The sequence below is a fragment of the Cervus elaphus genome, chromosome 17, assembly GCF_910594005.1.
Source record: "Cervus elaphus chromosome 17, mCerEla1.1, whole genome shotgun sequence".
NCBI classification, from domain to species: Eukaryota; Metazoa; Chordata; class Mammalia; order Artiodactyla; family Cervidae; genus Cervus; species Cervus elaphus.
Window position 1 is genome coordinate 37,764,436 of NC_057831.1, and position 27,723 is coordinate 37,792,158.

General features: G+C 43.2%; 1 protein-coding gene across 1 annotated transcript; it reads left to right on the plus strand.

Annotated features, from left to right (window-relative positions):
* The first annotated feature begins 1,859 nt into the window (after positions 1 to 1,859).
* LAP3 (leucine aminopeptidase 3) lies at positions 1,860 to 26,247 on the plus strand. The gene is made up of 13 exons (XM_043871242.1): positions 1,860 to 2,062; positions 4,444 to 4,559; positions 5,890 to 5,944; positions 6,406 to 6,511; positions 7,765 to 7,924; positions 9,329 to 9,493; positions 12,308 to 12,466; positions 16,806 to 16,930; positions 18,072 to 18,160; positions 19,006 to 19,108; positions 23,290 to 23,369; positions 25,133 to 25,242; positions 25,685 to 26,247. Exons 1-13 carry the CDS (start codon positions 1,961 to 1,963, stop codon positions 25,872 to 25,874), a joined length of 1,560 nt encoding a protein of 519 aa, XP_043727177.1. The 5' UTR covers positions 1,860 to 1,960; the 3' UTR covers positions 25,875 to 26,247.
* Positions 26,248 to 27,723: the final 1,476 nt, after the last annotated feature.

Consider the following 27,723-nt stretch of genomic DNA (forward strand, 5'->3'; position numbering starts at 1 on the left):
TTTCTTCACAGTCCAACTTTCACATTCATACATGACCACTGGAAAAACCATAGCCTTGACTAGACAGACCTTTGTTGGCAAAGTAATGTCTCTGCTTTTTAATATGCTATCTAGCTTGGTCATAACTTTCCTTCCAAGGAATAAGCCTCTTTTAATTTCAAGGCTGCAATCACCATCTGCAGTGGTTTTGGAGGCCCCAAAAATCAAGTCTGACAGTTTCCACTGTCTCCCCATCTATTTCCCATGAAGTGATGGGACCAGATGCCATGATCTTAGTTTTCTGAATGTTGAGCTTTAAGCCAACTTTTTCACTCTCCTCTTTCACTTTCATCAAGAGGCTCTTTATTTCTTTGCTTTTTGCCATAAGGGTGGTGTCATCTGCATATCTGAGGTTATTGATATTTCTCCCGGCAATCTTGATTCCAGCTTGTGCTTCTTCCAGCCCAGCGTTTCTCATGACGTACTCTGCATATAAGTTAAATAAGCAGGGTGACAGTATACAGCCTTGACGTACTCCTTTTCCTATTTGGAACCAGTCTGCTGTTCCATGTCCAGGTGCATCCCAAAGTGGCCAATAATATTGTTCAGTAACGACAAAAATTATTTGAGGCCTGTGACATTTGTTCTCCCTCATTCTATCAGGCATGTGAAAACGCAAACAGTATCGTAAGGACCAAGCAAAAAAGAAAGTAAGTGAGGCTATGCCAGGAAACAAATTCTCTCTGGTAGGAACAGCAAACAAAACGAAGGGGACAGAATTTGCTGAAATGGGATAGACACAAATGTAACTTACGGCTCTGCAGCAACCATCACCTCTGAAGCTCACAGAACCCTCCTCCCCAATCACACAGAAAGCTCAGGAGCAGCTCTTAGCAAATTTCTGGCTGTGGAAACTGCACCTTGAGTTTACCGGAACAAGAAAACAGCTATAAGGTGAATACAAAATTTCTCATTTAAATGAACATAGGTGAATTTTCCGAGTTTGTGATGCAACTCTTTAACTATCTAAAGGAAGTGAAAGTCAAAGAGGACCTACTATGCCCAACTTGTCCAACCTTTTCAAAAACAGTCAGTCAAATCTCTGTTGTGTCCGGCCCTTGTACAGTAAAATACACATTCTCTCCTTCCGGCGCTGAGGCCAGGACTTTACTCACTTCTAGTTAATGGACCCCGCCCACCTTGCGCCAGAGGTAAAAAGATCCAGCTAAAATTGGGTTCGGACACTGGTGTATAAGAGTAAGGATATTTTTTTGTATCCCTCTTTGTGCTTCATCGTGTTCTCCTAGTTCCATTCAACCATATTTTATTCATACAATAAAAAATGTAAGACTTCTTTTAAAAACATATATTAAAATACTGAGCGCTTTTCGCAAAGCTTCTTTTTTCAAAAAACAGTATTTGGGCTAACTGCCTTACAATGTTGAACCCTTGGACCAGATGGAAGTTCAGAAAAAAAGTTCAAAAAAAGCAAAATAATAAAAATAACTCAGCAGGAAGGCCCTCACTACGCAGTTTCTATTCTGCTCTAAAGCTACGTGTAACCTTTCTCCTCGGTGCCCCGCCTCCATCCCCGCCTCCTGCAGTGCAGCACAACCGCGACTCCGCCCCTCTCTTGCGCGCTCCCCCAAGAGCGCCGCCTCTTCGCCTCAGTCCGCAAGCGCCCGCTTCCGTCTCGCTTCTATCTCAGCACCACCCAGTCTACCCGGCCCGCCCCGCCCCTTGGGCGCACGCGTACTCGTCCGGGTCCGAGTCCGTCCGCTGGCGCGTAGGCCCTCACCCGACAGCCCCGCCCACTGACGCCCTCCCGCCGCGCCCCTGGCTTACGCACGCCACGCCCCTTGGCACCTGCCCCTCCCCTAGGCGCGCAGGCCGTCCCCCAAAGCCCGGCTTCCAGCCGCGCGCCCGCCTTCCCGGCGCCACGTGCTCGGTGGAGGGCGGTACGGGGGGCCGAGCCGAAAAGATGTTCTTGCTGCCTCTTCCGGCTGCCGCGCGAGTCGCCGTCCGGCATCTGAGCGTGAAGCGTTTGTGGGCACCCGGTCCAGCCGCCGCAGACATGACGAAGGTGAGAGGCCGCGGCTCGCCCCGGGGCCGCCGCGAGAGTCCTGCCCACGGGCGACCGGGACTTCGGGGCGGGGCGAGGCCGCGGTGTCCCGGGCCTCTGAACCAAGTCGCAGACATCAGCTAAAGAGAAAAGTACCTTGCTTTTGCCGAGCTCGGCTTTGGCAGCCGACAGCGCGGAGCCGCAGACCACCCCCCCACCACCCGCCCCCTAGGCTCGTGTGGCGGATGCTGTCTTCCTTCTCTTGCTTTAAAGTGCTAGGATCCGAACTCTGAGCGCGAGAGATTGATAGCCATAGATGGATAGCTACCGTTACCTGAGCTCCAGCTCTGCACCGTGCCCTTATTTTGCTATTTTGTTCAGTCCTCCCAGTAACCCGGGGAACGACGGCCCCAGGATTGTTCCCACCTTAGCTAGGAGGATGCCCAAGTATTGGTGAGGTGGAATGTCCTAGAGTCGGATAGCCACTGGCCCCGGGTTCCATACCAGGACCTCCCTCCTCTGCTGAAGTTGAAGGCCAGGAAAACACAGGTCCTCCGGGAGTAAACTACCTGGAAGGGTTTCTAGAGAAAACTAATGTCTCCCTAGGGAAAAGGGCTTTGCAGGGAGAGCCATCTGTTCGTGAGATTAAAAGAAGCGTCCTGCAGAAGAAACCCCTCTTCCACGTAATTGAGCTCCAAAACATTGTGAAGGTCACTAAAATTTGGTCGTGGGGGGATCTGGAAAGGGGGAACGGCTCGGTGGAGGGAGCACACGCGTGGGAGTCAGGCTTGAGGGCCAGCAGGACTGTCCCTGGCTAGGAGTATTCTGGATGGGGCTTGAGTTCAGGGTGGCCCAGGGACCAGAGGTCTGTCCCTTGTTCTTTCCAGTACTTTGGAAATACATCCTGCTCAGGTAACATCTGTGTTCTGTCTGATCAGTTCCCTACTTGGTTCACTGGAACCCCAGGCAGTGGGCAACCTTAGGAAACTTAGAATCTGGGAAGGTTACCAATGCAGAGGAAGCCTTTTTTTTTTTAAGTAGAAAAGACAAGACATGATTTTGTCTAAGTACCAGTGTGATTTTGTAGAAAGCACAGAGGTCACTGAGGGAAGGCATCTGGATTCTTGCCCAGTTCTGTTGCCCCCAGGCTAGTATGTCAGACCAGGTTTCGGTTTCCTTACTGTTCTTCCCACCTTACAGAGGTACCCTAAGTCAGAGCACATTTTTAAAGTCATAAATTGCTATGCAGACGTAAGCAGGGATTCCTAGGTTTACTTCCTTGTTTCAGGTGTTTGGAGCCTGGGGCTAAAGGAGATGAAAGGATAAGCCACTTTTAAGTGCTGACAGAATGCTGTGTGTCCCTGTCCCTCCCAGTGAAGGTGCATCCTTTTCCTCTCTTCCAGACTATGAGTTGGCCAGAGAACTTGTTAGTATCAGCAAGTGCAGCCCTTGGCTTTATTGAGATGGTATCCTGAATATTTTTGCATTTGAAAGTTGTAAGGGAGGGAAAACTTCTACTCACCTAGATTCTAGGGCTGAGCCTAAGAATGAAATGGACCTAAAACAGATTATATTAACAAGAGAAAGGCATACAATTTATACTTCATATTTTTATGTGTCCTGTGTTCTAAAGGGAGAAGACCCGTAGAAGCCTATAAGGCCCCGAAGCTTATATACCTTTTAAAACAGAGAATGAGAAATTGTGGGAATGTGATTAGGCAAAGGAGCCTAGGGGCAGTCAGTTGAGAAACAGGGACTAGGAAATATGTGGGGGAAACTAAGGGAGGATGAGGGTTATTTTAGTAGGTTTGTTTGTACAGGTCCATTTTGGTATTGACTCCCAAATCTTATCATCAGTCTCTGATGATAAGGATGTTCTCTTGCTGGTACAAGGAGAGAAACTTTCTCATGGGAAATTTTATGACCAGCTTTTGGATAGAAAGGAAGAGAGATCAGAGAGCTGTTCCTGCATCTGCTGTTTCTTAGCTGCCTGCACCTCAAGTAATCAATATGCCAGACTGGCATATTTTAGGGTGGCATGTTCTAAATCCCTTCCAGTTCTGACTTGGTTACAAAAGGGAATTGTTTTCTTAAAGTACCTTTCTACTCTTCTTTATTGGAAAGTGAAGGAAAAGCCCTCTGTGTTGTGAAAGCTCTTGAGAGGGACCATTAAGACCAGGACAGATAGTAATTTGGCTCTTGTATTGGCAGGAGTTTGTAACATATAGGCAGGATATGAGTATAGTTGACTGCCCAGCACCTGCTGTTTTTTTGGCCTTGTTCTTTTGTCCTTGAGGAGGACATTTCGGTTGAAATGATTAGCTTTTTCTGAATTTGGGATCCCTTGAGTCCCTCTCTGGGATCTACTCAACTTATATACACCTTTTTTCTCTTTTTCTCAGGGCCTTGTTTTAGGAATCTATAGCAAAGAAAAAGAAGAAAATGAGCCTCAGTTTACAAGTGCAGGAGAGAATTTTAATAAATTGGTGTCTGGGAAGCTGAGAGAAATTTTGAACATGTACGTATTCATCTTTGGATTTCAGTTTTTCAAATGCCTGAAAGTGAAAGAGAAAGTCTTTTCTGTGCTGGTGGAGGAAAATGCACAGAAATACACTGGCCAGGATATTCTTGGTGGAAGTGAAAGTAAGTGTCTGTGGATTGCATATTGGTACTTTATGGCCCATTGTCGGGTGAGTTCACAGTTCTGGGAAATCAGGCTGCTTCAACCAAATCACCAGGGTGTTGCGAGAGGCTAACCCAGAAGGATCTGCAAAGTACCAGATTTCCTCAGCCTGCCCTCCTGGCTTCAGTTCATTTCTCCCCACCCCACCTCCCACCTGCTTCCTATCAATCTCTTTGCCTCTTTAACTCCTCTTCACTTGGGGGGAATAGTCTGTTCTGGGCTAGATCAGATAGCCTCAGGAGGCTGCATCAAAAGCTTTGAATTTCAAGGGCTTCTCAGATCTTAAAGGACACATGAGTCGCCTGGGGCTGTAGTTAGAATGCACATTCCAGTTCAGTAAATCTAGTGGGGACCTGAGATTCTAACCACTCTTGGATTAGTCAGGGAATGGGGAAGGTAGGAAAAGATTTGCATTTCAAGTCCTTCTCAGCTATGGGCTGCAATTTAACAAAAACAGTTGTCAACACAGGCTACTGCAACTGCATATTATTTGAATTACAGATAACCTATTAGTATCTGATAGATGTAGCCTAATAATTAGAATAATTGTCTAACTATTGGATGACAGAAGTTGCATCCCCTGTCAATTACCAATCCTTTACCCTTCGACAACTCCCTGAAATGCTTTGATTAATTCATTAATCCAAAAGCTAACCTGTACAAATACAGAACAGCCTGGCCTTCCTGACTGCATGGTACCAGGGCATCCAGTTCTCAGGCTATAATTGTGTATTGCCAGCTGCTTTGTTTGGAAATTGCCTCGTATCCCATCTGTAGATAAATCACAAAAATCCTCCAAGCTAAACACAGTGCAGTCAAGTCAGCCACTTAGGTTGGTGTCTTACATCTTTTATTAGATTTAAAATTGAGGTCAGCCTCCATCCAGTGCTCAGTCTTCTCTGCATTACCCACCCATGGCACTGCTTTCTATCATTGTTTTAAAACAAGTGTATTAAATCTAATCTGGAAGTTTTTGAGCTAGAATTAAAAGTGCTGCATCTGAGAAATCGGAGAGAGTTCTGAGAGAGTTCTGCTTTTGATAACATAAGTAGCAAATTTGCAGAATCATCAGACCACTGTAATAATACAGTTGGTTTATGTCACTTCTCAAAAGAGGACAGAGCAAACTATAATTTTTAACACAACTATTTCTTTTTTGTTTCAGATCTGGACCACCCCTGAAGGCAGGCAAAACCCGAACCTTTTATGGTCTACATGAGGTATGAGATGAAGATAAGGTTTATTTGACAAACCCTCAGTGACCACCTATATGTGCCAAGTACTTTGGCTGTACCATTATACAGAAAATTGTGTGTGGGATTATGAATTAGTTTTATCCCAGTATTAAGCCACAAGCATTAGTTAAATTGTAAAGAGGCAAATTGCTGTCGAAAAGTATTGCATCTCATATTCCTCAATCTATAGGCTTTCTTGGTTCAGTAGCCCTGTCTTACAGAAGCAGACATTTGCAGGATTATCCTCACTCAGCCTTTCCAACACACAGTTATAAAATTTTACCAAGATGTCAGGGCTTAAAAAAAATTAAAACAACCAAATTTCTTGGTGAGTTTTGTCCTGTGTGTAGGTTAAGGTGGTTGTGTGAAAGGTCATATACCATTTCCTGCTAGAAATGGATGCTTTAAAGATTAAAGTGGCTGACTTTTTGTATTTTTTGGAACAGGACTTCCCCAGTGTGGTGGTGGTGGGCCTCGGCAAAAAGACGGCTGGAGTTGATGAACAGGAGAACTGGCATGAAGGCAAAGAAAACATCAGAGTCGCTGTTGCAGGTTCTTTAACTTTTGAAGTTGACTATTGATAAAGATTCCTAAGGGTCACTCTGCAAGATTATCAATCTTTGTTCTTTTTGTCCTCTTACCATCATTGTCCTTCCCACATTCATACAAATAACTCTCAACAAACACTCAGTTTTCCTTACCCAGCATGCTTGGCCTTACTTTAGATATAGAAGGTTAGGTTATGGAATTTCTTTTTTATATTTCTTTAGCTTGTGTCTGTTGGAGAAGGAAATGGCAACCCACTCCAGTGTTCTTGCCTGGAGAATCCCAGGGACGGCAGAGCCTGGTGGGCTGCTGTCTGTGGGGTCACACAGAGTTGGACACGACTGAAGCGACTTAGCAGCGGTGGCAGCAGCTTGTTTCTGGCGTTTTAGTACCATTTGTTCCCTCTTGCAGTATTGGCCCTAGAACTCTTTTTTTGCCAGAAAGTCCTGGTGGGTAGATTGTTTTTTTCTTTTTTTGTAATGTATCCGTGGTGTTACCCCAGTTCTAAATCACATGGAGTCATAACTATTTACACATCAGAGAAAATGGAGGCAAAGTACAAGGTGCTTATTTATCACTAGTTACCAGAGGTGTATGCCTGTCCCAGTTTGTCACATGGACAGTTTGAAAAGTTGGAGTAGGTGCCTTTGGGTCCTGTCAGGGCTGAGTGGCAGGATGAGGCCTTCATCGAGGAGACTGTGGTTAAAGATGCTTTGAACACCATCGCTGAGGTGGGGATTGTTAGCTGGATTGTGGTGTGACCCCACATATATCACATGTGCTTGTTAAATTGACTTTCAAAGTTCATGGTCGGTGATTATTTCATAACTTTTATTTGAGAGATTTTGCTGACCTGATCTTAATAAATGCTGTGTTAATAATGGACTTTGCTCAGTTCCTTGGGTATAATTTCAGAGTCATCACTGCTCTTTCATTTTTAATCTGGCAAGCTTCTAGTGACTGGGACGCTTCCTCAGGGAACCCTAGTGTTTCAGAAGTGGTACTGGTAACAGCGGTCCCTTCCTTGTGAGTGAGACCAATCGTGTTACCCATCATTCTGTCCCCACTGCCATGTGAGGCGTGTGCGTGTCCTCACTGTACAGAAAGGGAAGAAGTGAAAGCTCAGAAAGACCAATGTCAGGGCTGGGATTTGAACCCAATCTTGATATTTTCTCAGGCCCCCACCGTAAGTCTCTGCCTTCTGCCCTCTGAGGGGTCCCTGACTGACTCTGGTTTTCTGGTTCCTCTGCCCTGTGAAGCGGGGTGCAGACAGATTCAGGATCTGGAGATCCCGTCCGTGGAGGTGGACCCTTGCGGAGATGCCCAGGCGGCTGCGGAAGGAGCGGTGCTCGGGCTCTATGAGTATGATGACCTGAAGCAGAAAAGGAAGGTGGTGGTGTCGGCCAAGCTCCATGGAAGGTGATGGCACGAAACGAGGACCAGGTCCACTCCCTGTGTGCTGATGGCACGGCCTCCTGGACACGAGCTGCCTGCCTTTCAGCGTCCGGCACTGCCTCATGGCTTGTCTGTGGCTCTCTCCTGGCCCGAATTGGGTTAGGAGTATGATGACTCTGCCTCTGTGCTGCTCCTGGCTGCTCCTGTGTGTGTTTCCTTATGACTCTCTAGATGATCCCTTCTCCCTGCTTGCTGGTTCCTAGGAAACTATTCCTGGTTGGCCCCCTGAGGAGGAATAGAACAAGATGACAGAAGGGTCCCAGAAGGTTTTGATGCAGATCATTTCCATCTACCTAGCACCTGTGGGCTCTGTGCTCAAGGCCAGAGATAAGCAGATGCAGGGATCCGGTCCCTGCCCTCTTAGTCTAGTGGGGAGAATCAGCTTTGGGCACATTTTTGGAGCACCACTTATACTCCAGCCCTGTTCTGGGTTCAGGAGCAGACAGTGTGAGACCCTCAGGAGACGTGGTGGGGGACAACGGGGGTCTTGTTGGCACCTGTGATGTAGTGGGTGAAAATGAGGGCCATGTGACCCATCAGCCTGGCTTTGAAGCTGGCTCTCACTTCCTGGTTGGGTGACCTCAATGAGGTGACAGAAATCATTTTCCTTTCGGTTGAGTAGAGTTGTGAATCAGATCTCATGGGACTTTTATGATCAAAAGGCAAAACCCATCAAGTGTATGGCACACGGTGAGCTCAAAAAAACAGTGAGTGTTTTTTTGTCCGTCCCCATACCACATGTGTTAATTCCTTGGTGCACAAGAAGAGCCAGGGTCCTGGAAAGTTGGCTCATGTCCTTTGTTTTCTGAAGCCAACCCTGATTTCTGGCAGGTCAGAGTTCAGGGTCCTGAGCCAGGCAGGGAGAAGGCAGGAAGCTGGCAATTCTCCAGCAGGACTGAGCAGGTAGAGCCTGTTCTGCAGCCCCTCAGGTCTTTCTGCGAACACATCTGCTGTCAGATTGGGGGGCAGATATAGGGCTTCAGAGGCCCATCAGGCCAACCCCTTTTTCATACAGAAGAGGATTCTAGGTCTTCTCTTGCTTCGCTCAATGGGGGTCATGTTTTTTTGACTTTTATTTTTGTTTTTGGCCATGCCACGAAGCAGGCAGGGTCTTAGTTCCCTGACCAGGGATCAAACCTGCACCCCTTGCAGTGGAGACTCATAGTCTCAACCTCTGGACCCACCAGGGAAGTCTCTCCAGCTCTTTGTAAACCATAACAGCTGCCTCCCTGGTTCAGATTACAAAGAATAAATTTGGGTCCCTCTGTCCATCACTTTTCGCTTGTCTTCAGTAAGAGACCCCCTTGCCGGGCTGTGGTCAGTGTCTGGAGAGGCTGTCTGACGGTGACCTTTGCTTTCTTCTGCCAGTGAGGACCAGGAGGCCTGGCAGAGGGGCGTCCTCTTTGCTTCTGGGCAGAACCTGGCGCGCCGCTTGATGGAGACACCTGCCAACGAGATGACGCCAACCAAATTTGCTGAAGTTGTTGAGGAGAATCTCAAAAGCGCTAGTAGTAAAACAGATGTCCTCATCAGGTAATTCAGGATTATACCATAGACTCATATGATGCTAGAGCCAGATGGAGCTTCAGAGATCCTGAAATCCAGCTCTCTCACCATTCAGAGAATTAACTTGAGACTAGAGAGGTAAAGTGACCCTCTGGCATCCACACACAACTAAGGGTAAGGGTTCAGTTTGAGATTTATTTCTGTCATATCTTGCCTTGCTTTTGACAGTGTTGTGACTTCACACTGCATTTTGTATGTGTTTTGTAGCAGCTTTACTGAAATATAATTCATATAACATGGAATTCACTCATGTAAAATATACAATTAAGTAATTTCTAGTATATTTACAGAGTTGTGCTGCTGTCACCACAATCAATTTTAGAATATTTTCATTATCCTGTAAAAGGAATCTTGTACCCACTCCTCATTTCCCTTTTCCCCAGCCGTCAGTTCATAGACATTTGGGTTGTTTATACTTTTTGGATGGACTTCCCTGGTGGCCCAGGCGGTAAAGAATCTGCCTGCAATGAGGGAGACCTGGGTTTGATCCCTGGGTTGGGAAGATCCCCTGGGGGAGGGCCTGGCAACCCACTCCAGTATTTTTGCCTGGAGAATCCCCATGGACAGAGGAGCCTGGTGGGCTACAGTCCATGGGGTTGCAAAAGAGTTGAGTGAGTAAGCATAGCACATACTTTTTGGACTGCAAATAATGCTGCTGTGAGCATTTGTGTACAAGGTTTTGTGTGGACAAGTGTTTCATATCTGTTGGGCATGTACCTAGGAATTGAAGTATTGGATCGAATGGTAACTCTATTACTTTTTTGAGAAGTGTACATATTGTATTTTGTTTTGGTGAGTTCTTTCTGTCTTTTCTCTTTTTTAACATAAGTGAATAACATAGCATACCCTCCTTGGCATGGAATGAGAATCTCCTGGTAGATTCCCTTAGCTAGATCAGATAACAGAGCTGGTGTTCCCTGGCTGTCCTGAGGTTTGTTGTTAGCAGCCTTGCTGTTGAACCTAAAAGGCTGCACCTCTAGGCTTTCTGCCCTCCTTGGGAACTCCCCCTAATCTTAAGCAAACCAAGTCTGAGGATTTGGGGATTTATAATGAAAGTAACTCGACAGATATTTGCTTCACCTAAAGAATCCTTTACTATCAAAGTTGCTAATCAAGGGTGCTTCCATTTAAAAGGATTCTTCACTATTTAATTGTGATTAGAATTCACATTTTTTCAGGGAAACTCCTGTGATCTAGATAAAGAAAATGTGCCGTCTATAGAAAATGCAGTATTGGAGCTTGATAAAATTTCTGGGATGGTTGCTGTGTATTCTGTGGCAATGTTTAGTCTCTAAAAAGGTGTCTTGGTGAAGACTGTTCCTTGTTTTATTTAAGGAGACACCAGAGCTACATTTTGTCAGCAGATCGTGGCCGTGTGGCCACATGTCTTAGTAACGGCACCTCCTGTATGCCTGGACCTTGGCAAACAAAGATGGGTGGTGGTGGTTCTTGTCCTCCGACAACTGAGGGCTTTGCAGGAAGGAATAGGAAGGGAAATGGTATGGGGGTGCTGCAGGAGCAGAGAGCCGGGGAGAATTGTGGAAGGATTGAAAAGGTTTGCCAGCAAAAATGGTGCCTAAGCAGTCAGGGAGGTGAACGGACAGAGAGCAGGGCAGAAGCACGTTATGCAGTGGCCTTGGGAAACCACAGGGCTTGAGGTGGAGCAAAGGGAACTCAGCCAGAGGTGGGGCAGGTCAGGTGGGCAGAATGTGACCTATTAAATTGAGGCAGCTGCATCAAACTCACTCTAGCGCTGCTGCTGCTGCTGCTAAGTCGCTTCGGTCATATCCGACCCTGTGCGACCCCATAGACAGCAGCCCACCAGGCTCCCCCGTCCCTGGGATTCTCCAGGCAAGAACACTGGAGTGGGTTGCCATTTCCTTCTCCAGTGCATGAAAGTGAAAAGTGAAAGTGAAGTCGCTCAGTCGTGTCTGACTCTTCGGGACCCCATGGACTGTAGCTTACCAGGCTCCTCGATCCATGGGATTTTCCAGCAAAAATACTGGAGTGGGGTGCCATTGCCTTCTCTGCACTCTAGCGTTAGGTGGGTGTAAACCAAAGACGTACAGACTATACTTCCAGAAGGGCAAGACTTTAATAAAACATCAGATACTAGGTTTGTGATTAAAAATGCCCACATTATACAGCCTCGCTTCTTTTGAAGTGAGTTTCTTTGAATTGTATACCTTCCTTTTTTGTATTCTTTTCCCTCTGAAGTTGGGTGGCCGTTCTCTCTGATGAAGTCCTAGTTTAATAGTTTCAACAAATTTCATTCACCTGCTTAGCTCCTCTGGCTAGGCAGGTGCCAGAGGAGCATTCCTTGAGTAATGTTGTTTCTGGTCTGTCTGTAGGAGGGTAGAAGTCTTCCCTTGGCCTAATTACTGTGGCCAGAAATCAATACAAAGCTCTTTTGTGCCCCTAGCCTTCGACTATGCACGGTTACCTGACATCATATTACATACTGTACATGAATTCTTTTATAATTCTATGGGTAATCTTTTGATGGAGGTGTCTTTTCTACAGCTAATCTTTTGAAGGAGGTGTCGTTAATCTTATTTTGTAGATGAGGAAACAGATTCAGAATCAAGTGACTGACTCAGGAATATACAGAAAGCAGATAGGAGGTGATAATTGAAGCATTAACATGTATATATTTTCAGAACTTAACATGTATATATTTTAAGAGCTTGTATGTTATATTGTTTTTTACACACAGATGACTTTATTCTGTTATTGAAATAGAACAATGTGTATTTATATTTTTCCTTTCCTGCCGTATAGACCCAAGTCTTGGATTGAGGAACAGGAAATGGGATCATTTCTAAGTGTGGCCAAAGGGTCCGAAGAGCCTCCAGTCTTCCTGGAAATTCACTACAAAGGCAGTCCCAATGCAAGTGAACCTCCCTTGGTGTTTGTTGGGAAGGGGATTACCTTTGACAGGTACGTACTTGTTGTATCTGTGCTTTGTATTTTGGTGAATACTTTGCATGCAGGTGTATTATTTGCTGTGTAATTTGCTTCAGAAGTATGGTGTTTGGTCATATCTTATGTGTTACTTTAAATGTATTAGGTCACCACTTATAAAATGCCTACTGTGTATCAGAGGCTGTATTAGGGCATTTTACATATATTAGCCTTGATCTTATCCCTAGGAGCTAGGCGTTGTGGACGTTCTGCAGGTGAGGCAGTCATGACTCACGTTAAATAATTTTTTTGAAAGCTCCATAACTAATAGTCAGAAATCAAACTTAGCAGTGTGTTTAAAATGCCTTCAAATATTTCCACCATACACTTTGATTCTCCTATGGGCATGTTAAGATTTCCAGCTGGATAAGCTGAGGCAGCTATGTAGATTATGCTGTCTTCCCTTTGCTTACTTCAGCTCACATTTTTTGCTAACCAGTCTAGCTTTCATTAATCTCCTTAAACCAGTGGTCCCCAACCTTTTTGGCACCAAGGACCAGTTTCATGGAAGACACAGATTAGGGGGCTGGAGGGTAGGGGATGGTTTTGGGATAATTCAAGCACATTACATTTATTGAGTATTTTATTATTATATCAGCTCCACCTCAGCTGAGGTTGGGGATCCCTGCCTTAAGCCATAAGTGTTCCTTAGAAATGGAAGCTCACTCTGGCTATTTCAACCAGGGAGAAACTGAGTTGGAAAAGATGGTCTGAGTCAGTATTTCCCATGGAAAGCATTTGCTACTGAATACTGGCTTCTAGGATGCTAATTAAATGTGAGAAAGTAACTTTTCTCACATTTCAAGAAAGTAATCTTGAAAAAGATTACTTGATTAAAAGTCTAGGTTAGATAAAACAAATTAAGTTCTTTATTTTGTTTGAACTATAGTACTTCTTGGGGATACAGAATACAGCATTTTCTAAATCTTTTTTGTTTTTAATTGAAATATAATTAACATCTAAATTTCCTTTTGAAGAGCACTTGTATCTCAGCAAATCATGGTTCATAGAAACTGCTTTGGAAAATGCTGCTAGAGATCTATGAAATTTTGATGTCCCCTAGTAAGTTTTTGTACCCTTTCAAGAACTCCATCTGAAATGTGAATGAATCCTGCCCTTACAAGAGTGTTTCTAGGTACTGTGATGCCTCTGTCCTGGGCAGATCTGACCGCCAGAGTGGTCTTCTTTACACTAGCAGACTGCGGTGCCTCCTGTGTTTTCCTTTCAGTGGTTCACTTTCTCTTATTTAAAGCATTAAAAAAAAAAAAAAAGCATTGGTCTCCAAATGATCTTCATTATGTGGCCCATCAGTAAAAGATTTGAGCTCATACCATTGAAAAATATGCATATTTATTTATATCATATGCATATACTGTTGTATTGAAGTGTGTTTTGTATAACACCACAGCAGAGAATTCCCTGGTGGTGGGAACTCCACCAGGTGGTGGGAATTCCAGTGGTTAGAACTCAGAGCTTTCACTGCTGGGACCCAGGTTCAGCCCCTGGTCAGGGAACTAAGATCCCACAAGCCCCATGTCACAGCCAAAAATAAAAATAAATAAAACATTACAGTAAATAAAAATTAAGAGAGTGAAAGTTGTTCTTAAATGTCTTGCTAATTGTGATGGTTTTATACTATCATGGGGTAATGTCAATGCAAAACTTTTATGCTCAGGGTGAAGTTGTTTGTTCGGTTAAATCTGTATTTCAACTTTTTGTTACGGGGATATTTACCAAGGACATTTGACCTAGTCTTTTTGGTTTAGGGAAGCTTCCTAGAAGGAGTGACACTTTTAGCTTAAGATGTGAAGGATAAGGGAGTTAGTTCTGTGGGGAATAAGTCAGGAACAGAGCCAGGTGAAGGCTGCAGATGGGAAGAAAGAGGGGAAATTCCTAGTTCTGAAAAAACGGCCAGAGCGGCCACAACAGTGCATGACTGGGGCAAGGGTCAAGGCATAGCTGGACAGGTTGGCAGAAACTGGGTTTTTCTGGACCTCATTAGATTTTGGACTTTGAACAGTTGGAAGTAAGTGAAGGGTGTCTAGTGGAGGGAAAGAATGACATTAGTGTTCAGTACAGTGAGCTTAACAAATGTGCGCACTCCTGTAACAACCACCTCTATCATGAAAATAAAACATTTCCTCAATGCCCCAAAAACTCCCTTGGGAATTTTGGAGAGTGCTCTTTTGCACTCATCCCCTTTCTCACCCCCACCTCAGATGACTGGTCATCTTTCTGTTATTGTAGGTTACTTTTGCCTCTTCCAGAAATTCATCTACATGGACTCTTTTAATAAAAAGTCTAGCCTCTTTCTCAGCGTATTATCTTTGAGATTTAACCATGTTGTTGGTCATATTCCGTTGTAGGGAAATACCAGCATTTGTTGATCTAATCGTTGTTGAGGGAAATTTGGGTTGTCCCAGTTTTGAGTTATTAATTATAGAAGCCAGCATCATCTGTATGCCTTTGTGTGGATACATGTTTATCTTCCTCTTAGTTAAATACCTAGGAGAGGAGGGCTGAGTTGTATAATAACTACATGTTTAACTTTACAGGAAACTGCCAAACTTTTCCAAGGTGGTTATACCATTTTGCATTCCCACCACTGGTGTACAAGGTTCTAGTTGCTCCCCATTCTCCCCAGTACTTCATGGTGTCTGTCTTTCTAGCTCTAGTCACTCAGGGAGTGTGTAGTAGTATTTCTTTGAGGTTTACTTTGCATTTCTCTAACTAATGATGTTTAGCATTTTTAACATGTGCTTATTAGCCATTGGTACATCTTCTTTAGTGAAGTATCTCTTCAAGCTTTTTGCCTTTGGCAAAACACTTATAGGAGTGTTTGTCTTACTGAGTATATGTTTTTTAAAAATATATTCCAGATATATATCCTTTAAAGTGATGTCTTTTTAAGACCAGTTTTTATTTGCAGTGAGGTATAGTCAGCAGTTTTTAATTTTATAGTTTATCCTTTTTTCTGCCCTGTTTAAGAAATTACCTATGCCAAGTTTTTGTGTTCTAAGGTTTTAGGTTTTAAGGCTGTGATCTATCTTGAATTTTTGTATATACTTCTAAAAAGCATTTGAGGTTCTTCTGCTTATCTTTTTTTTTTTCCATCTATTTGTAAACATTTCATAGTTGTATGGGTAACGAAGTGAAGGGGTAAGACTGCTATGGATATATAGGAGCTAGGCAAACATCTGAATGATCGATGGTGGTAGCCTCAGCTAGGATGGATGTAGGAGAAAAGAAATGGATGGATTGGAGGGGAATCTAAAAAGTAAGCAAAGATAACTGGTGGTTATTTGGAACGATAGTCCTCTATGTAAGAGTGGCACCCCCTGAGTGGAAGCAGCCTAAAAATAGAAGGACCAGTGTGCTCCCCTTGCCCCCATGGGGTTATCTCTGGACTTCTCGGACCAGGAATGTTCTTTTCTTATTCTCAGCCAATGGATAATCTTTAATTCTAGGTATGTAAATAACAACCATCTCACTATCAAGTGCTTTGGAGGTGAGTGAGAATTAGGTCCTGATTTCTAAGGTGAGCTGATGTCAGAGCAAGGAGTTGATTCTCTCTCACCAGGGCAAGTCAGCAGCAGAATCCAGTTAGAGCTCAAAGTTGGAGCCCCTGCCTCCTTGCCCAGCCTATGAAGCAAGTTGCACTGAGTTCTTGTAAACCGGAAGCAGAGAAGTCACTTGTTAGTTCCAGAAGTCTGCTGGGGCAGTGGCCTGGGTTTCTTGTGGATTGAAACCTTTCCCCGCCCTTGTGTTTGGGCACTGTCTCAAGGCTTTGGGCTAGTGTCTTCCTTGTGCCTGTGGGTTGTATTTTGCTATCTGCAAGATCTGGTGTACCTTGGGACTGTCAGAACGAGTTTTCCCCTGTCTTCCTAGGAGTTGAAAGGGGATCCTCCCAGTCTTCTGTGAACTGGTCCCCAACAGCTTGTGACCTTCAGGTTCAATAAGTTGATCAATTCATAAAATTTGCTGAAAAGACAAATCTACATGAGTGTTCAGAGCTCAGACAGGATGTAACCAGCATTGACTGTATGGTGTAGTAATGTTTCCAGTGGCAATGCTAACATTTCATTCAGACAGAAATAAAATGAACCAAGATACACCCCACCCCCCGCACTTCTGGAATTATTTTGTGTCTTTTATAAAAGCCACAATATTATCTTTTTAAATGGTGAAATCATTCAGATTCTCAATTTGGAAATTTCTTAGTGCTTGTATGTGGTAGTTCACCCCACACTTTTTAAGAGACTGCTTCTAGCCCCCTCGTTGGCTCTTAACATGGTACATTGTCCTTTCCCCGCAGTGGTGGCATCTCCATCAAGGCAGCTGCAAACATGGACCTCATGAGGGCTGACATGGGAGGAGCTGCCACTATCTGTTCAGCCATCGTGTCTGCTGCCAAGCTCGACCTGCCCATCAACATCGTAGGTGCGTGGGCGGCTGTCTTGGAGAGCTTCTAGAATCCAGTCAGGTGGTAGAATGGAGACAACAAACATGGTTTCCTTTAATCTGAAAAGATCAAGAAATGATTTTTAAATGGTTTTCATCAGGCAGAAGCTCTTTGTTTAGCTAAGTGCTGTCTTAACTGGCAGAGTTAAATGTATTCTGCATTATGGGCAGTAACTAGAATTGATTGTTTTACTTCTGCAAAATGTGGTTAGCAGTCAGGGGCACATAATGTCAAGTTTGCAGTTTACTCCAACGGAAAATGCCCGATAAGTAAGGTAGTGATTATCTCATATAGTTGCAGCTGATTAAACGCCTTGACATGCAGAAAAAGCGCTTGGGACGGAAAAAATCCTCCGTTTGCAGCAGCGATTTTTGTAGTGCAGGATGCCAGACACAATGCTGGAGGTTTGTCATGTGTCAGAGGGGGGCCTGGAGGTTGGGAGTAAGATTGAATTGGCTTGCCCAGTGTCACCTCCATTGCACAAGTAAGTAGGACTGTGGTCCAGGTCTGTCTGACAAGTGAGTTACAGACATGAGGATACATCATCCCTGCATACTTCTGCTTGTATTTCCTAAGAACAGAGACATTCTGTGTAATGATAATACCATTGTCATTCCCAGGGATTGATACAGTAACCAAATTCAAACTGCGTAGTTGTCCAGAAAATGTTAGTTTTATGTGTGTGTCTGTATATACAAGCATTTATTTCTATTTGGTTTTGAAATTTGGAGCCACTCAAGGATCACCCCTTGCATATAGTCATCATGTCCATTTAATTTTCTTTACCCCAGAACCTATTCCCACCTCACCCCCTTTTTTGCCCCTTTCTTGGAAGTTTTTAAAGGTTCAAGCTTATCTTGTGATGTTCCGTGATTCGGATCTTTGGTTATTTCTTCATGATAGAATTAGACTTCTTTGGAAAGAGTGATGCGTGCTTCCTGTCACTGGTGCATATAATGCCACATGGTTCACTGGTCATGCTAAACTCAAATACTTAATCAAAGTGATGTCTGTGACTGGCATCTGTTGAGGGTCCACTGTGACCTCGGTCCCATGGGTGGCATATTTGGACATAGCACACTCCATGTTCCTTCATGTAGTCTTTTTTTTTTAAAACAGGTTTGGCTCCTCTTTGTGAAAATATGCCCAGTGGGAAGGCCAACAAGCCTGGGGATGTTGTTAGAGCCAGGAACGGGAAGACCATACAGGTTTGTAGGTGGAAGACACAGCCTCTGAGTTCTGCTATTCCTTGCCTTGAATGGGTGCAGAGTGCGGGCCCCGCTTAGGGAAGGGAAGTACTTTTATTATGAGTAGCTTTTCGTGCAGTCAAAGGTATTTCTTTATGGGAATTTTAAGATTGTTTTCCCTACCTTACTGTTCCTCCTACTTTCTGTATGCTATACACACAGCTTATGAATTTGCAGCCAGCCCTGCAGAGCAGGGCAGAGCGGGAAAAGTATAGGCTGTTTTCTGGATACACCTCTGATGTGGTAACTTCTTCCATTTAGCAAAGAGGGAAAACAGGTCCTGCATCATGGGCACTGCATCTGGGGATGTGGCAGCAAGTCCTCCGCTGGGCACATGCCTACATACACTGCACATAATGACTAAGCCTATTTAAAAGAAGAAATATATTATATCTAATATAGCTGAAGTTGCTGCAGTTGCAAGAGTTCTCCGGTCTGGAGATCCAGGCTGCTGCTTTAGTGTGTCTTTCTTGAACTCTTTCACCTCTTTGTTTTTGAAAATCTTGACATTTTCCCCACTCCTGTTATAAACTTAATGGTAATGTGAACTAGACACTTCTCTTTATTTCAGCCTCCAAAGTCATCGGCATTTGATCATCAGCTCTGATACAGGGATTATTAAATTATATTTGCTCTTCAGGGTAAATATATTCCTATTTTAATGGTAGTATATTTTTTATAATTGATGAAAACATCACAGCAGCCTTTTTGTATTTTTAAATTGAACACTGCTCTGAGTGTCTAGATTTTGTCTTCATTGTTTGTATCATCTTATCCTTTTAGTCTTTTGACCTTCCTCTTTGCAGGTGGATAACACTGATGCCGAGGGGAGACTCATCCTGGCCGATGCGCTCTGCTACGCTCACACTTTTAACCCAAAGCTCATCATTAATGCCGCCACCCTGACAGGTCAGACAGTGTGCTTTTCCTGCTTTTGTTTGAAGAAAGTCTCATTTGTTGCCATCGAGTGCACACATTGTACTCAGGGCATTATTTTGCTGAAATCTGACGAGCTCCATTTGTGTTCAAAGATCTTTCACCAAAAGAATTATACTGCAGTTGTAAACTGCTTTGAATCTTAGGTTTGTGGTTTCGAAACATCCCAGGCTCTACTTTAAAAAAAAGAAATAACAAGTGGATCAGGTCAGCCCATCCACAGTGACAGCTAAAAATGATGCAAAGCAATGTTTTCTGTTACGGTTGCCATTTGATACCGCTCAGAAAAGATTAGTGATAAATTCCCAAATCAGTAGTTGCTTTTATTAATCATGATGGGCTACCCAAGTAACTCAGTGGTAAAGAATCACCTGCCAAAGCAGGAGACTCAGGTTCTGTCCCTGGGTCAGGAAGATCCACTGGAGAAGGAAATGGTAACCCACTCCAGTATTCTTGCCTGGGAAATGCCATGGACCAAGGAACCTGGCAGGCTACAGTCCATGAGGTGTAGAAGATGTATCTGATCCCCCTGAGTGTTTTCTGGACTTCTGTATTTGAGTTTATACAGAAATAAAAACACTGGGGTGAGGGCTGGGAGTGGCAGGGTCACGTCTCAGAGACGAGCCATGTAATGTGTCTGTTGTGTGAAGCACGTTGACTTACGGCCAACACGGGGTGGCTCCCAGATGGGCTGCTTCCTAGTCTGCCAGCCTTGAGCTGGTTCCCTGACACCTTCAAACATCAGTACATCTGTTTACCTTGGGACAAGTCTGTTTACCTCGCAGAGTTTTGAAGATTGGGAGGAGTTTCTGAAAAGCCTCTTTTAATCCAGTGCTGGCATGCGACAGGCTAGACCACCGGCTCTGTGGGGTAGTAATAAATGCTTAAAGGGATGACAGTGGTCATTACCTTATTGCAAAAGCTCAATGTTCATAATCTTTTATCCAACAGTTCACTTTAGGGATTGATTGTGTCCCTAGCTCTTTTAAGATTAAAATTCAGATCATTTTCCTCTTTTAATTCTTCTGGTCATGTGAGCCTTTAACAGAAAATCAGTTCATGTTTCTTTTTTATGTGATTCTAACAATAGCCCATAGATTCATCTGCTAGACTCCTTTTTCCTAAGCTGGTGTTATAGTATTTTTATGGTCTTTTGTCTCTGTTCAGTTTAGCAAACACTTTAAGCTAAACAACGGAGGTTCTAGGGCTGGTGTTTGAGGTGCAATGCTGAGGTGGGTGGTAGGACTCCCTTTCTGTAAATGAGGAGTCACAGTGCCTCCCCACTGCCCCCCATTCTTTTTTTTTTTTTTCCCCCAAACTTGGAGGTATGAGAGGGTTTGAAAGTTGGATCTAGCTAACTAAGAGCAGCCTGATAGGTGAGTCTTCAGGTCACCCCAGCCGTTGTCCTCACTGAAGGCTCTTGATGATTTGCTTTAGTTCCCCAAATACTGACTGAGCCCCTTTTGAGTTCCAGGAGCTGGGATTCAAAGGGGAGGATGAGAATGTTTCTAACCAGAGTTCCTAGCAGGAAAAAGAACATATAAGTTTTTAGAGGGAGAAGACCTCATTTTAAAATTTGTGCTGCCTCTTAAGAGCATGTGACTTTGATAGTGTCTAAGTGGTCTCATCTGTAAAAGTGGTATAATAGCACCTCTTTGGCAGGGGCAGGGGGAGTTGCCTGTGAAAATTAAATGAGATGATACAGGTGGTTGTGCCTGGCTTGGCACACACTGGACTGATGTTATTGACCTTTAAAGAGCAGGCCTGTAGCAGACTATAGGAGCAGTGACTGCTCAGTGGGTGCCTTTCAGTCATGGTACCTCTCGTTTTAATGTCTGTGCTCAGGATGCAATGAGAGTGGTAACTTCAGCACCTTCCTTGGAGCTGTGATGCTTCTTCCATACTCTGAGAAATTCTGGTAACACGGATGAGTTAGCGTTTAATACAGCTTCAATAGGCACTTTTGAAGTATGCCCCCAATAATGGTACTTCTGAAATTGGTGTGGTACTAGTTCTGTAATTGTGTAGAAAATAATTATTTTCTGAAATATGTAATGAAATCATCTCTAGAGCCATGATCCCTGTTGGATCACATTAAATATTTATGTATCCCATTTTCTCTTCCTTTAAGAGAGGATGTCACATCACATTCTTGTTTGTGGCCAGTGCTTATCTTCTCTCTGAGAAATTCAAACACTGATGCAAGGTACTTGCGTGGTTGATAGGAATGTTTTAAGGACAAGTGAATAAATAAGGACGAGGCCACTAACTTGAAAAGTAAAGCATTCATGAGTGTGATATGTAGCTGAAGATGTATCCCACCCAGCTGTCTAGACAGACTATAGGCAGTGAGTAACCAGCACCCGCCATAGTATCTGGGATATAGTAGGTGTAATGAATAGTTGTTGACTCAGTTGGCCCCTATTTAATTCCTGTGAATGGCTGGGAATATGGAGGTGGGACGTAGAGGTGAGGCCCGCATCCCTTGGGCAGTGGCAGTCAGTGGGTCATCACACTGACCAGCGCAGAGGAGCCTAGTTAAAAGGAGTTCTTGAGAGCCTGTGTATCTGGGAATTTGACTGGTACGGGAAGTCAGGCACTGTGAGAAGTGCTGCTTGAGCTGGAATCTGGAGGAGGAGGCATCACCAGGTGGAGCAAGGAAGGAAGAGCATCCCTCAGAAGGCACCCCTCAAGGTTGGAGTGTGGGGCAGTGATGAACAGGACAGAGGAACAGAGTGTGGCGGGTCAAGACACTCGGGACCCACGTGCTGGTAGGCACCAGTCCCCGCTGGCCTTGGCGTGTTGCGGGATTTAGTCTGGAGCCAAGTGCAGCAGGAGGCGATGAGTGGGGACTGTGAGATAGTTGGCGCTGCAAAAGGGTCCTTGGCCACCAGTGTGCCAGCCACAAGGGAGAGGGACCGAGGAAAGGTTGGCAGGCCAGGTGGGCTGGTGAGCGGTGTGTGGTTATTGACTCTAGATGTGTAAGTGTGTGTGTTAAGAGTGAGTGTGTTTGACTTCAGTATTATCTATTGGGTCTAGGAGTGCAGGTGAAACAAGTGTGCCCACGACTTGATAATCATTGATGATGATTAATGGGTACTTGTATGTCCATTATATTATTCTCTTTGCTTTGTGTATGTTTGAAGTTTTTGACTGTTTTTTTTTTTTCCTAAACTATTACCATAGTCCAGTGGTAGATGATGGTGGTAGCCATGGTGAAGGGAAATGGATAGGTTTGAGAGATTATTGGGAGGTAGAGTAACAAAAGCCCAAGGAACAAATGACCTGAACAGAGTTGCCCAAATGTCATGCAGAATCACGGGCTTTTACATATGGGTCACTGTTGTTTGCAGTGACCCATTTGTATTATGTCTAAAAATACAATGTACATATCTTAATTCAAAAATACTTTATTGCTGAAAAATGCTAATTAACCATCTTTTAAACCTTCTGTGAGTCACAGTGGTAACATCAAAGAACACTGATCACAGATCACAGTAACAAATAAATGAAAAGGTTCCAAATATTGCAAGAATCACCAAAATGTGACAGAGACACAAAGTGAACAAATGCTTTAGGAAAATGGCTCTGAAAGGCTTACTTGAAATAGGATCGCCACAAACCTTCAGTGTGTGAAAAATGCAGTATCTTCAAATTGCAGTAAAACAAAGTGTAGTAAAATGAGGTAGGCCTGTACCTCTACCCAGTAGACTTATAAAATCATTAAGAATACTTCTAATGAATTTGTTTATAAAAGAAGAATAAACATTTAAAGCATAAGAGGAAGAACATGTACTGGACATGTCCAGTGTGGTCTTAGTTATGGGTTTTGTTTTTTGTTTTCTTTTTAGTTTAGAAAATTTGGAAAGAAATATAAAAATATATAATGGTTATCCCTGGGATGAGATCATTGGTGATATTTGATGTTTGCTTTTTTGCATTTTCCTTAATAATTGAAGGTGAATTCTAACTTGAGAAACTAAAAAGCTATTAAATATATATGGTAAGGATTTCCCAACCTCATCTTTTTTGAAAATGAGGGAGACATTAAAGTAGGGTTAAAGGCTAAAGTTTTGGCCTGCACAGTGGTGGAGAAGCCCATCTTGCCAGAAGAGACTGGATGCTGGCCTGAAGGGTTCACCTGTGTCTTGCAGGTGCCATGGACATAGCTTTGGGATCTGGAGCCACTGGGGTCTTTACCAACTCTTCTTGGCTGTGGAACAAACTGTTTGAGGTAAGAATAACACAGAAACACCTAAATTATGGAGGTGATTTCATTCCTTTAGCCTTAGAATGCTGTATTTCTTCAACCCTGAGTTATAGGGATTTTTATGTTGTAGACTTGTCTTTGAAATGATTCCATAAACTCAATTCAGTGTGCTTTTCTATAAATATTTAAAAATGATAAATTTTTAAATGATGCCACATTCCTTCTCAGAATGAAGTGAAAATGACTTTAAAATATCCCTAATGTAGAAAAGCGTATGAGGACAGCTTTGTGAAAGAAGGAATGGCCTTTAAATGAACACATGTCATGAGTCAAATAGCAGAGGATGTAAATCGGGCTTGCTCAGGCTCCTTAGCGGACAGTGAGGGGGACAATTTCTGCTGCTGTGCCCTGCACCTCCTCCCAGCCCTGTCACAGCAGCCTCTTCCAAATAGCAGTTTCCCATCAGCACCACCCCCACACTCTCACTGCCATCAGCTTTCCCCAGTGACACCACTGTTAGCCTCCCTTAGCTTGTCCAGAGGCAGCGTGTACCCCTGGCCTCTTGGTGACACCCTGCTCTTGGCTTCCACAGTAGTCTTCTCTTCTGGTTTCCTTTCTTGATGACTTCGGTTTCAGCCTCCTTGGCCAGCTTTTCCTTGTCTCCCCGTTTGGTTGACTTGAGTCCTGGACCTCATGCTCTTATTCTGCACAGTGTTCACCGGGAATCCCGTCTATTCCCATGGCTTCAGCTGGCACCTCTCTGGCTTCTGTCTATCCTGAGCCCCAGACCCTGCCCATCCACCTGGCTATGAAACAGCTCCATCTGGCACCTCATTCTTTCAACAAGTAATTAATGGGAGCTTACTGTGTACCAGCAGGGACAAATACAAAATGTTCCTGAATACATTCTTGATGTGGTTTAAGGTCCTAAACTTCTCTTCCACTCTAAACTGCTTCCCTTTTACTTCTGTCATCTCGCCATTTGTGAAGCCCCTCTCTACCGTCTCCAGCCTCTGGGAGAAACTCAGCCCTGTTGTCTCCTTCCAGGTAGTATGTGGGGCTTCTCCCCTCCTCTGTACCAGGCACACAACTGTCCCTCTCTATCATGAACAAAGAAATAACAGTCAGCAGTTTATACAGCCTACACCCTCTCTTCCTGGAGGTAGTCTCTTTCAACCCTTGATAGATTCTTCTGTTATTCTTCTGGAGTCTCAAAGTAACAGCTTACGTTGCTGCTTCCTGACTTTTCACTTTTGGCTCTTACCATTGACCACAGTATATCAAAACAACCTTTACCCATTTCTCCTACTAGCCTGTCGGCCCTTTGATGACTCAGATATTAAGTATCTTTAGATCCCCAACCCCTGTTGGTATTTAGCAGTTCAGTAGATGATGGATGGGTGAATGAGTGTGTAAATGATGACATGAATTCATGAGGTCACCTTATCTTAGTATCTGGCCTTCAGCAGTTTAGTTCTAGGCACACCAAGGCCACAAACATCATGAAGACTAGTTCACCCTAATCAATCCAGCAAAGCCTGTCTGCACTACAGGATACCAGCTTATTCATTTAAACTGAGACCCATAATATTAGTTTGATAATTTCAGCAAATGCCCTACAAACAGCAAATGCTGTTCTACAGCATTCCTTGGCTTCTTTTATAATTTTTAAGCTTTTTAATTAATTAAAATAATTCTGGAATCTGTTGTATTTGTCCTGTTTTAGAGTAACAGGTCAGAACCTGCTTCATCTATTCTGCCAACTATCATACCTATTTGTTCTCTAGGCCAGCATTGAAACGGGTGACCGTGTCTGGAGGATGCCTCTCTTTGAACATTACACAAGACAGGTTATAGATTGCCAACTTGCTGATGTTAATAACATTGGAAAATACAGGTATGTAAAATAAGCTATAAAAGTACATTTTTATAATTATCGTTTGCCAAAATGAACATTTTCAGTTTTAATCTCCTTCACAAACGTTTAGGTATCCAGTTTCTTTTCAGTGTAGTGCTCATAAGCACTAATTTCTGTCTTTTATTTTCAAGGTGTTTCCCAACTGGTTCTCAGTTTTTGCATTTTCAAATCTAAAGGTCATTTTAAGCAAATGGTAAGGGAAGGATATGGACAATATGGTCATTACCACAGGAAAAAGAATTTATGCTTAAAGCTGTGTCTAAAGATAGGTATCGATTTCTGGGTTAACTTCTTTAAAGGTCTCATTGGCTTGACTTTGCTCTCTAGTCATAGAAGCCACTTAGCAAGAATGGAGGATCTTAATAGAACATTCAGTGTACATTTAATGGGGTTAGATGTTGACTTTTGTCTTTCTTTTCAGATCTGCAGGAGCATGTACAGCTGCAGCATTCCTGAAAGAATTTGTGACTCATCCTAAGTGGGCACATTTAGACATAGCAGGTGTGATGACCAACAAAGATGAGGTTCCTTATCTTCGCAAAGGCATGGCTGGGAGGCCCACCAGGACCCTGATCGAATTCCTGTTTCGATTCAGTCAAGACAGTGCTTAGTTCAGATGCTCTAAAATGCCTTCATTCTGTCTTAAATGGGCAGTGGAACTTCAGAATACTTTTGAATGAATAGATAAAAATCTTTTAAGGGAAACAAAAGATGGTATTAAAAACAGAACGAAATGAAATTTGTATGCCTTGATTTTTCATTTTATGCAGAGATTTATAAAGGTAAAGCTAGTATCTTACTTGGCAAAGATTTTTAAGATAGTCTATAAAATGATTTTTAAAAGCTATCTAATCACTTCAGAGTATATGTTTTTAATTGAGAAGCAAAATTGTATTTCAGATTTATGATGCTGAGAATATGAACAAACTAAAAGTTGCTGTGCAATTGTCAGAAACAATAAATCCAACTTTTGGTGCTCCCTGGTGTGGCTCTCATATTCACTTTTACTACTGTAAAACCCAGTGATGCTATTAATATAATTTATCTCTTCTGGCTGTGTTACATGAACTAAGTAATTAAATTGGGATATGGTGAAAAATGTATTTTCTCAATGTTAATAACTTTGGGGCACTTAGTGATGAATTTGTGAGGCAGGTACCATTATCCCCACATTACAGATGAGGAAAATGAGACACAAGAGAGGGTTAGTAGCATGCCAGTGATGTCACCAAGCTAGTAAGTGGGACAGCAGAAATTAAGCCCAGACAGTCTGCCTCCAGGGCTGGCATTCTTAATTGTTTCACTGTAATGCTTGTTTTCACTTCTGGGACTTGAATGGATGTGGGATTTATTTGAAATAACTGAAATAAGAGGGCCATAAGAGAGACTGTCAATGGGTAAACTACTTCCACCATCTGGAACTTCAACCGATCAAAGTTCCATTTGTGCAGATTTAGAAGAAAGCTCTCTTTTCTACATTTGTATTGAGTGAATAAAGTTATCCAAAAATAGTATCTTTTTTTATTTTGACTTTGAAAATGTTTAAGACATTTTTTAATTGGAGTCATTTTGAGTATTTTAAAAACTTGGTATGTAAATGGGTGGTAGTTGGTTATTCAGTCAGAATTTGCTCAAATTCATGTCTGTTGAGTCAGTGATGCCATCCAACCATCTCATCCTCTGTTATGCCTCATCTGCCCTCAATCTTCCCCAGCATCAGGGTCTCTTCTAATGAGTTCACTCTTTGCATCAGGTGGCCAAGTATTGGAGCTTCAGCATCAGTCCTTCCAGTGAATATTCAGGGATAATTTCCTTTAGGATTGACTGGTTTGATCTTGCTGTCCAAGGGAGCACCACAGTTCAAACTGTGAAGCATCAATGCTTCAATGCTCTGCCTTCTTTATATTATGTACATGGGTATAATGTGTCTAAACTGGCTTATAGAAAGGGATATGCATATCATATCCATGTTAATAAATAACATGAATTTAAATTTGATTAAAATTAGGAATAGTGTGTAAACAGGTTTCTCTGGGCATTCATGTCCAGAAGCTACTTCAGCAGGAAACATGGAAATGATGAGGGGGAACTACTGGCTTGTGAAAAGAAAAACATTTAGCTTTCTTCTATGTGATTCAGAAGGCCAAGTCGGGATTTGATAGAAGCCTATAGAAGGCTTTTTATAAATAAAAGAATATAAATAAAAAAATAGAATTTTTGTTAATAAAACTTTCTATAAATAAAAATAAAACTCTGTGTTTACTAGTGTGTGGGATACAAACAGAATGACCGGATTCCTGGATTCCTGTGTTTACCTAATCTGGCTGAGATGAAATTTAGTTCTCACTGCTGGTGCATCTGGCTACCAAGTATTCAGAAAACCTTGGCAGATCCTTAAAACTTCCAGAGACAGGTGGTGTAATCTGCATCTGAATCACTAAGGACACGGCATGGCTTGCA

Coding starts and splice junctions, on each gene's coding strand:
- LAP3 (XM_043871242.1), top strand. CDS start 1,961: ATGTTCTTGCTGCCTCTTCCGGCTGCCGCGCGAGTCGCCGTCCGGCAT. Junction 4,560..5,889: donor CTGAGAGAAATTTTGAACAT/GTACGTATTCAT, acceptor TTTTTGTTTCAG/ATCTGGACCACCCCTGAAGG. Junction 25,243..25,684: donor AATAACATTGGAAAATACAG/GTATGTAAAATA, acceptor CTTTCTTTTCAG/ATCTGCAGGAGCATGTACAG.